The sequence below is a fragment of the Phoca vitulina genome, unplaced genomic scaffold, assembly GCF_004348235.1.
Source record: "Phoca vitulina isolate PV1807 unplaced genomic scaffold, GSC_HSeal_1.0 scaffold43, whole genome shotgun sequence".
In the NCBI taxonomy this organism is placed as follows: domain Eukaryota; kingdom Metazoa; phylum Chordata; class Mammalia; order Carnivora; family Phocidae; genus Phoca; species Phoca vitulina.
The window spans coordinates 2,351,376-2,361,939 of record NW_022589746.1 but is presented as its reverse complement, the minus strand read 5'-3'; the positions used below and the strand labels follow the sequence as shown (position 1 = coordinate 2,361,939).

The following is a 10,564-nucleotide window of genomic DNA, read 5'->3' as shown; positions in this document are numbered from 1 at the left end:
TAAGCGTCTGCCTTTGGCTCAGGTCATGATCCCGGGGTCCTGGGATCGAGCCCCGCATCGGGCTCCCTGCTCCGCAGGAAGCCTGCTTCTCCCTCTCCCACTCCCCTTGCTTGTGTTCCCTCTCTCGCTATCTCTCTCTCTGTCAAATAAATAAATAAAATCTTAAAAAAAAAAAAACACTTCCCCGCCACACAAACCTATACACAGAAATGAAAACCACTAAGTCTTAAATATGTAAAAACCTAGTCCTGTCCTAAAACTTAGGATATGCTCATCATGCTCTTTCTGTGTCATACTGATTTAAAGATTCTCCTCTGTCCGAGTTCAAAAGGGAGGTAAGTTTTACTGCTAAGTAGATTAAGTAAATTTCAAGGCATTCTGTTAACAAGCATGGTTTTTCCGTTATAGCTTTCAAAGTTTAAAATAGAGACATAAATCTGGTCATTTGCCTTGAGCCTAATGCACAAAACAGATTAGTATAATTTTGGTTAAAACTTAAAAATTTATTTATTTATTTATTTTTTAAAGATTTTATTTATTTGATAGAGAGAGACACAGCGAGAGGGGGAACACAAGCAGGGAGAGTGGGAGAGGGAGAAGCAGGCTTCCCGCGGAGCAGGGAGCCCGATGTGGGGCTCGATCCCAGGACCCTGGGATCATGACCTGAGCCAAAGGCAGACGCTTAACGACTGAGCCACCCAGGTGCTCTAAAAATTTATTTTTTCCCAATTTTGTGAGTATCTTGAAAGCTAGAAATACGTTTGAGCAACTCCTAACTTCTGTATTTTGTTAGGTTCTTTCTAGGCTGATCTTTTAATTTTGATCTGACCTAGCCAGGGTCATTAATATATAGTTTTTAAATTAGTGCATAAGCTGAAAAAAGTCCTTATTAGTATTTTTTTATGTAGAACTGAAAACTTCTTTGCAAGATTGCACTAAATATGTGCAGTGTGCCAGACATCGTTCTGGGTGCTGGAGATAGAGCAGAAATAGAAATAGCCTTCATAGAGCCTGGGATCTAGTGGAAGGTACAGATCAATAGATTAACAGTGACAACTGGTTAGGCCCAGTGCAGGCAGGACAGATTGCTGTGGGACCGCCTGGGTGGCCACCTAATTCAGGGGTCAGGGAATGTTTCCCAGAGGAAGATTAGAAGCTTTAATTATCTCTTTTTAAACATTTCCAGCAGATCACCTGTGATATTCCCAGTGACTCCAGTCAGAGGTCAGGGGGAAGAAAAGGATGTGTTCTTGGTCACAGTCTAGAGATTCTTTAGATGTTTGCATGAGTGCCGTGGGAATCAATCTGAACAGAACCTGAGGAAGGTGGGCAAGGGTACAAGTAGCTTGAATTTAACTTAAGGATGAGCCTGATAAACACCTTGCCTAACTACAGATTCTAGGCTCAGCTTCCATGATGTCTTGATTAAGTATTAAAGTTCCTTTCAATTTAAGCATCTACCTGCTTAGGAGCTTAGTTCTTCAAGGGTGAAGGGCTACTCAGTTGTGGGTGGGTTTGGCCTCGCTTTAACTCCCCCCAGATTGTAAATACCACGAGGCCCACATCGTTGTATGTTATTCCCTACTCTGTACCCGGGGTCCACCTCCGGTCCCAGAATACTCAGTCTGTATTAGAATGAATAGGTGAGTCTATCTAATCCCCAATAGAGATGGATGTGTATTGGGGTAAATAGTAATTATTCTTTCTGGATGGAATCCAGTTCTGTAAACAGGCTGTAGCCTTCAATGTGTCAGGCGCAGTCTGGAAAGGGAGAGCTATAGTCTCTAGTAACGACCACAGTGATGATGGTGGTGACAATAAATGATGACACTTTGTACTGATGAAGTTGAATTCATTATTTTTTTTTTTTAAAGATCTTATTTATTCATGAGAGAGAGAGAGAGAGTCAGAGGCAGAGGGAGAAACAGGCTCCCTGCTCCATGGGGACTCGATCCCAGGACCCTGGGATCATGACCTGAGCCAAAGGCAGACTTTTTTTTTTTTTTTTTTAAAGCATGAGAGGGGGGAGGGTCAGAGGGAGAAGCAGACTCCCTGCCGAGCAGGGAGCCCGATGCGGGACTCGATCCTGGGACTCCAGGTTCATGACCTGAGCTGAAGGCAGTCGCTTAACCAACTGAGCCACCCAGGCGCCCCAAAGGCAGACTTTTAACTGACTGAGCCACCCAGGCGTCCCTAGTTGAATTCTTTAAGTAAGAGGCATTAAACTTGTGACTGTCTTACTAATTACTGTTGAACCTTAAAATACAATAAACCGTTTATTTGACATCACCATTTAGAGTAATTTAGTCAAGATGATTCGAAACGGACACATTTTTAAAGAATAGGCTAATTAAGCACATCATAAGTATCCCTAAATAAGAAACATGTACTAGTTTTTACAACTTGGTTCTAAGTGTCATTTTAAGCCTTTTGAATTCAGATAATACTTCTGTTTCATCAGTAGTTACAGAAATCCCTAAAACAAGAAACGAATTTTTCCTTGTATCAGTGCATGTGCTTGGAATCTCAACTCCTCTTCATACCTTGTTATTTGAGATACATTTGTGAATAATCCAACTAAGAATTTTGATTCTGAAATGGTCTTTTTTTCCTCCCTAAATTTCATTTTGTAGCGTTCTTGCTCTCATACTCACATATTTGGCTCTTTTCCATAGGTAAGTGGAGGTATACTTCGAATTTTTCCAGAAGGCAAAGCCCAGTTTGCTGACATTGAACCCAAATTTGATAGACTGCTGTTTTTCTGGTCTGACCGTCGCAACCCTCATGAAGTACAACCAGCATATTCTACAAGGTGTAGTATTCCTTTTAAGAAAAAATTGGTAAAGACTATGGTAGGAGAGGAGGGGGATAGGTAGGATATACTTGAGAGTTTTCTAGTGAGTATCTTCCTGTTCTTTAGTTACCTTTATCATAACGCTTCAGTCATAACTATTTTAATTTGAATAATTTTATTTATGATTTATTCCCAGTTAGCGCTAAAAGTTTGTGACTTTGCATAACCACTTCCATTTGGGGTAAGAAATGGAAGTACAGGTCCTCTCCTTCCTCCAGCCTGTCTCATTATTTTGTGCGTCTCTGACTATAATCCGTTCTGATTCTGTGAGTGGATTCACTTGGGGGACAGAAACATTCAACAGAGAAAGAAAAGGACAGCTTTTCAAAGGCAGTGAGGGAAGAAAATGAAAGGGATAATGTAGGAAAATTAAACAAAGCAGAAAAACGAGGCACCTGGAGAGTAGAAATGAAGAGGGAAAAAGAAAGGTTGCCACGTGGGGGAGTTAATGTTAGAAAAATAATGCGTTAGCTTTAATAATAAGCATCTAGGAGCCTTAGTATACTTTTTGACACTTTCTACATTGAAATGTTAAGACTCTTAAACTAGAAGATGTTGCAGACATTGTTATAAATATTTGTAGAAAAATTGCACTATTTTGTAAATACCTATTTTTCATTATAGAAGGGACTTTGAATCTTGTGCTAGTGAGTTATGGGCCTGCAGTTGTTAGGTCTGGTGAGAAGAGGCTTAGCCATAGTCACCCCGGGAGAAGAGCTGGCTTTTCCTGGTGGTATGAGGCACGGGCCAGCCCCGGGGAGGTTCGAATTCCAAAGACTTTATTGTCACCTCTCTTTTTTCTTGGTTCTGTTCTTTTCCTTATTTTCTTCCTTTCCTTTACTTTCTTTCGTTTTTTCTTCCTTCCTTCCACCCAACATGGGGCTCAAACTCGTGACCCCCAAGATGAAGAGTCGCATGCTCTACCACCTAAGCTAGCCAGGCACTCCTTTATAACTTGCTTCTTCCTGAGCTATGTTGCCTTTAACCCTAATTCACATAGTGGGCAGGAAGCTGAGTAGTTTGTGACTAGAGATCCTAGGAAGCCATGAATGGACACCGGGGGGGGATCCTGTCCCATCACACGATGTGCCATCCTAAATCCCCCATCTCTCTTCCCGGCAACCCATCTCTGCCCCTGCTGTTTCTTTAAAACCCTTTTTGACCTAGAACCTGCTTCATAGACCTTCCCTTTTATGGAATCTTGAGTATGGTCTGCTTGTATCATTTCTAAATAAATAAATAATGAACATTTTTAGGTAGTAAATGCCAGACAACTGTGGAAGATAGATACTACAAGACTCAGAGGAGGGAGAAAATGGTGTTAATTGGAACAGATGGAATAGATGGGCCAGGTTTCACAGTGAAGAGGGGAGCTCAGCCGGGCCCAGAATGACCAGAAGCAGGGAGTTATGACAGTGTTAGGGAAGCTCTGGGAGAAAGGTCAAGGTTGTTCAAGTTCAAGACTTTAATTACTAAGTAACTGAAAGTTTGGGGCATGGGCAAAAGAGAGAAAATTATCTATCTGTGCCCCTTTCCCATTCCCAAGGCCACCTGGGAAATTAGAAGAGGCTACATGGAAGGAGCAGAATCTGGAAGTCAGGAGGCCAGACTTTGACCTCAGTGTCATCACTCAGCAGCTGAGTGATCTGTGGGCCTCACTTTCCCCATTTGTCCAGACTTCCAGGCTCTGACTCTACTCTGCCTTTGACTCCTTCCTGATTCAGGTCTGTCACATTGTACGGGCTCTTCATTCGACCAGTGTTGCCCACCCCCCCGCCCCGGCCCCAGGGAACACTGGCCAGAATCTGCAAGATACTTTAACTAACTGTTGTGTTCTACTAAGGAAATTCCCATGTATAGTGTGTTTTTACTTCCTATGGTGTATGTACACTTCCCCCATTATTGGGACCAGGATTGTAACTGTGTGCTTTGTAGTATTTAATAAACCAGAGAGTCTTCCTTTATTTGTGGAACGAACTGTTCCAAATAAGTGAAATTTTCAGAGGAATAAAGTTTAGCTAAATAAACTTTAAATGTCAAACACAGTGTAATTATTTTGATAAAAATCCCCAAAACTCTAAGCATAATTTAACTCTTTCTTGATGACACCAGGTTATAAAATTACAAACCTCCACTGTTGGTCTTTGCTGTCCTACAGTGATGTCCTCAGAAGCTGTTGGAACTGTGAGCCCTCCCGTTCGCCACAGGGCCCCGGCCTCGGGTCCTCTTCTGCTTCTCTTCTCTTCTTTGAGAACTTGTGCTAGTGATACTGTGCTTTTTCTCCCAGGGCCGTTCTTTTCCTTTCTTCCTGTCTGTTTCTGATCTGCTGTGGGGTCGCAAAACAGATAAGCAAGCCGGTTAAGTAGGTATTAAGAAAACCCTAAAAACTCCTCAACTTTGCAACATCCATTTTGGCTATTCCTGGTTCTCTGCTGCACTCTTGAGCGTCGAGGTTCCTGGAGAGGTGGGTTGTTACTGCGCTCAGTTATCCTCTGACACATCCAGTCGAGGCATTGTTTGGCATTACACGTTTTAATAGACCATTGCAAGAGCATACCACTATTTTTTCCCCAGTGTGATCATTCTTACCCTATTCTAAATTTTCTTTTAGGTACGCAATAACTGTTTGGTATTTTGATGCAGATGAGAGAGCACGAGCTAAAGTAAAATATCTAACAGGTAAACGTTATTTGGGGCCAGGGTATCCCGCAAGGCAGGTGCCCCACAGTCCCGTGGTGCTGGCCGTGAGCGCAAACACGGTCTTTATTAACTCCACAAAGACTTGCTCCTTGTTTTTGTCAGATTCCTTAATTCCCTTATGTAAAAGAGGACTTCTCTCAAGTCATCTTCATTGTTCTCTTTAACGAACAACATTGTCCAAAGATGAGGAAAGTTTGAGGCAAGAAGCCTGAGCAAATGATTCAAATACAAGCTGAGTTTTTCTGTGATTACCCTTTCCAGTCACCGGCTGCCCAACTTGCCCAACTTAACTGCCATCTGGCTTCCTCTCATTCTCCTGTTAGAAGGAAGTCAATAAATACCCTTCCCTTTTTAAATGTACATGCTCTAAAGAATATCCGGGTCTTCCACGTTGAATGTGGACATGAAGAAAATGAATACAAAGAAGATGAATTGAAATGCCGAAACCAAAAGTCAGACAGGCGTGTCGAGCCCGTCCCTGCCAGCCAGTGGTGTCCATAAATCAACACACTTGAACCGAATCTGAAGATCCTTCAGGATGCCAGCCCCACCCATCCCCAATTCCCACCCCGAACTGTCTCCTGAGAGTAGGGGGTCTTAGTTTTCCATCGGATGGACCACTTCCCTCTTTTCTTTAACCCTACCTTACAGCTCCAAAAGTCTGCTCAGTGCTCACATGACTGATTCGCTGTATTTTCATGAGCCATTGATAATCCCACATCAGCCTTTTGTAAAATTACAAAATTGGATGTGCATTGCTTTTTCTGTGTATTTTTAAAGTTATTATTTGTGGCAGAACCCTAGTGGGGTGCTTTCAGTGACGCTGAACACACTGCTATTTTATAGCAATTCAAATTGCTTTTCAAGTAAAAGGAGATAAAATTATCTCTGTAGAGAATGGCTTTTCCCTTTAAAGGTTTACCAGTTCAGAGTAACGCGTTCATTATAACAATGCTGTGGGGTAGCGAGTACAGTAGTTTTCAGATGATGTATGTTTGCAAAGCTGAGGCATTGTGCACACTGTTAGGAGCTCAGTGGGAAGCAGTATCAGAATAACAGATGCTCTGTGGTGCTTAATGAATGAATGAATGAATGTTTTTTTTTTCCCTTGCAGGTGAAAAAGGTGTGAGGGTTGAACTCAATAAGCCTTCTGATTCCATCAGTAAAGACGTCTTATAGAGCCTTTGATCCAGCAATACCCCACTTCACCTACAATAATTGCAAGCTCTTTGTTAACTTGTGAATACGAATAAATGGGATAAAGAAAAATAGACAACCAGTTGGCATTTTTATAAGGAAACAAACAACTTTGTCGTGTTGCATCAGAAAGAAGATTTTGACTGTGTGACTTTGTACTGCATGATTGACTCCAAACCTGTGATTGCTCATGGGAAGAATATAAGCTACCAGCAGAAAATGGGGTTGACATCTGGACGTGAAATAAGTGCCCTAGGTAGAAGTTTTTCATTCTTATATTTTGCCAGATCTGTCATCTAGATGAGTTCATTTCATCTCTCCCTTTTTTATATAGTAAGTTTGAATTTGAAGTAATTTTTGTATGATCAGGTACAATACATCAAAACTGAATTGACAAAAAATTACAGTATTACTCCCCCAAATAGCATCAATCTATTTTTGTAAACTTCTTCGTACTATTAAATTTTGCCCTAAAAAAGACCTCTTATCATGATTGTTGCCAGTGACTGATGATTACTTTCATTTCCTTTTTACTTACCATAAGAAAAGGAGCACTTTAATCGCCAACTTAAAACTCAGATTGTTTTGTAGTCCTGTCTTTTACACTAATTTGAGCTCTTAAAGATTGCTGCTGTCGTGTTTTTGACATTGTTCATAACGAAACATTAACAGTAAAACCATCACCGTTTACTACCAGTAACTTTTGGTTCATGTTTTATAAGAAAAAAATACCCACGTTTTATTCTTTTAAGTTAGTATTTTTAAAAGACTAAAGTGACTGGCACTAAATGAACTTGAGTTTGTCCTCAGCATCAAGTTCCCAAGACAAAGGGCTCTCTCATGCTTTCAGGTATATCCTGTAGATGTAGAAGGTGACCACATCCCCTTCCTAAGACTTTTCCTTTTGCTTCCTGTCAAGTTGATCGTACTTCCAATTTTGCTGTTACGTTTTCTTCCTACTCCTGTGACGCACATGGTCTGCAGTGGAGAACCTGGCTTCTGTTGGCTAGCTTCAGGGGGAGACTGAGCGCCGGGGCTGAGCCGCGTTAGTATAGACCGAATGTTAGCGAATCCTCGGACCCGAGCCAGGGCAGGCATTCCTCAGGCGCGATGCTCGCCTCTTTGTCAGTACTGAAAGCTGGATGTTTAGCTTAAAAATACAAAAGAAGTGGAAAACCAGGTAGCTTTATTATTCTATTCTGTTTTGTGACTTTTCTTTTACTTTTCAGAAAAAAGAGGGACTATTACACTATCACACAAGGCCTCCCAGACTTCTGTTTTTTGATGTATGAACTGGGAAGGATGTCTAGGACTTTGTTTTCCTGGGCTGATCTCTAGCAGAGCCCAAAGGGTGGTCTCCATGTTTAGCATGAATTATGGGTCTAGACCTTGCCCACTTCAGTTTTCTATCTCTGTCCTTGATCTTTGCCAAAATGTGTGTACAGAAATACTTCTGTATATTTCAACTCATGACAGTTCTAGCATCTGTATAGTTTGTATTCAATTAGAGACCTTTTCTATGGAAAGCTCAGTAATTTTTATTAAAAGATTGCTATTGTTCATGTAAAACATGAAAAAAAAATTGTTTAGTGAAACCGACAGCGTGGACTTAGGGCGGGATGAAAGATTCAGTATCGTGAACTCACTTAGGAGAACTTGCGGGAGAAAATTCGAGTTTATTGTTGTCTTTCCTGCCCGTGCTCGGTTTTGTTCTCCTTCCTCTTCTGTGTTCCAGACAATGCAATGTAAACCTCTCTCTAGTCAGTGCCTCTGCCGGCCGGACCTGGGGGTGCAAGGTGTCTCTGCCGTCTGGTCTGCGGTGCGGCGTGCTGCGCTGGGCCCCCACTCGAAAGCGCTGTCGTTTTTAGGTCTAGTAGAAATTGTGTTCTGTTGGGGGGGGCGGTTCGTGTGATTGTCAAGGTGGGACTGCAACAGCCTTTCCTTCTGGGAACCCCTGTGTCATTCACATGTGTATCTCTGCAGTTGTGCAAAGTGTCAGATTCTACTGTCTGTGCGTGTGCTTTCCAGGCAGGTCTTAAAATTTGTATTTTTCAGAAAATTGTAACAAATTTCTTGGAGATGATTGTGAAAGGATCAGGAAATCCAGGATAGCCATTTCTTTAGTATCCATTTAAAATCTGTTCGTTTCATGTTAGTGGGACTGTTAACTTATCACCAAGCAGGACTCTATTTAAAACAAAATTTAAAACTACTCATGGCCTATATGTGTTTAATCCTGGTTAAAGATAAAGCTTCTAATGCTGTTTTTCATTCAACACATTAACCAGCTGTAAAACACAGACCTTTATCAACAGCAGGCAAAGAATTTCAGGATTCATACACAGACGGTAAAGTCATGTAATTTGAAAAGCAGTGTTTCATTATGAAAGAGCTCTCAAGTTGCTTGTAAAGCTAATCTAATTAAAAAGATGTATAAATGATCTTGAAAAACTTATGGTTGTTATTTCCAGCTGTCTTTTTTTTTTTTTTTAATCCTTTATCATACACTGACTTTCTTAATGGGCCCTTCCATCAGATAAAGTGCTTTTCTATCACACATGTCTGGCTTAGTCCAGAACGTTTGGTATTGCTTTTTATAAATGATAACAAGGGAGAGAGAGAGAACAGTCACCATAGGAGTCTAACAATTTTAGAAACATCCCAGGGGTAATTAGCCTGTTCACGGGATCCATGAGCTCTTTGTTTAGATTCTCAACATTTGGATTCTTGCCCTTTCAATAGAATTTTTAAAAATTACTCTAACACCAGTGCTGTTGAGTATATCTGTGTCACCCCTCTGCAGCAAACAGGAAGGGGCATTAGGCATAGATCTGTAATTGTCACAGGTGTCCTGTGTGTGTATGCACAAAAGTTTAATTCGTGTGGTCATGGTCAGAGACTAAAATATAAGCGCTCTTGTAATGTGAGATCAGTGTACATGTTCATTTATCTCTTAGCTAAAGAACTTTAGTGTGGTGGTTTTGTTATGTTCTAGCCTATCGTGGGGCATTTGGGAAAATGTACTGAAATATAGCGGGGTGGATTAAAGGAGAGGGCAAATGAGTCAGAGATGAAGACTAATTAAATTAGGTCGTGTTGTAAAAAGAGCACAGGACTGACAAATCTCTGTTTAGTTCTGGCCCAGTCACTTAATTATGTGACCATTGGAGCCTTTCTCATCTGAAAACAAACACCTGCCAAGCCGTGTGAGACCTAAATGAAGTACAGATTATTTCCAAGGTGCGCATGGCCCAAGCGTGAGGACTCTGTGGTGGCCATAGACCACAGTGGTAAATATTTACACCATATGGTTAATCATGTCCTTGTGGACTGGAGGTTTTCAGTTCACTTACAAACACTCACGAGGAGATGCCCAGACTCTACCACTTCAGGATCGTTCTTTGGACATCCAGGGTCAGGAATCCATTCCCCCCATTCTGCTGTTGGTTTTAATGCAGATTCTTTTCCTTATCACCAGCAAGTAAATTTCACCTGAAATACGGCAAGTGCCCAAGGATAAACCATTGGACAAATGACATGAAGGGCCTACCTAGAGCCAGTGAGGTGCATGCAATGCCTTTAAATGCTGAAGGAAAATGCTTTCCAAACGAGAGTGGTAAGCTCGGGCAAGTTACCAATGGAGTGTGAGGGTAAAACAAAGACACAGGTCTTGAAAAATTTACCACCCACATACCCTTTCGCAGGAAGGCATGTGAAGGACATGCTCCCCCAGATTGAGGAAGTCAGCCGAGAAAGGGGAAGATAAGGGATCCAGGAAACAGGAGACCCAGCAGAGTGGTGGAGGGGGTCTCC

At 41.6% G+C, this 10,564-nt stretch overlaps 1 protein-coding gene across 3 annotated transcripts in view; it reads left to right on the top strand.

Moving 5' to 3' along the window:
• EGLN1 (egl-9 family hypoxia inducible factor 1) overlaps window positions 1-9,204 on the top strand; it is a 59,456-nt gene extending 50,252 nt beyond the window's left edge. Inside the window, exons 3-5 of one of the 3 annotated variants that reach the window (XM_032430269.1) lie at window positions 2,676-2,812; window positions 5,466-5,533; window positions 6,669-9,204. In XM_032430269.1, coding sequence (XP_032286160.1) covers window positions 2,676-2,812; window positions 5,466-5,533; window positions 6,669-6,733 — 270 coding nt within the window. In that variant the 3' untranslated portion in view covers window positions 6,734-9,204. The remainder of the gene's footprint in view (window positions 1-2,675; window positions 2,813-5,465; window positions 5,534-6,668) is intronic. The other 2 variants (XM_032430270.1, XM_032430271.1) reach the window with 2 other exon arrangements.
• The last annotated feature ends 1,360 nt before the right edge of the window (window positions 9,205-10,564 follow it).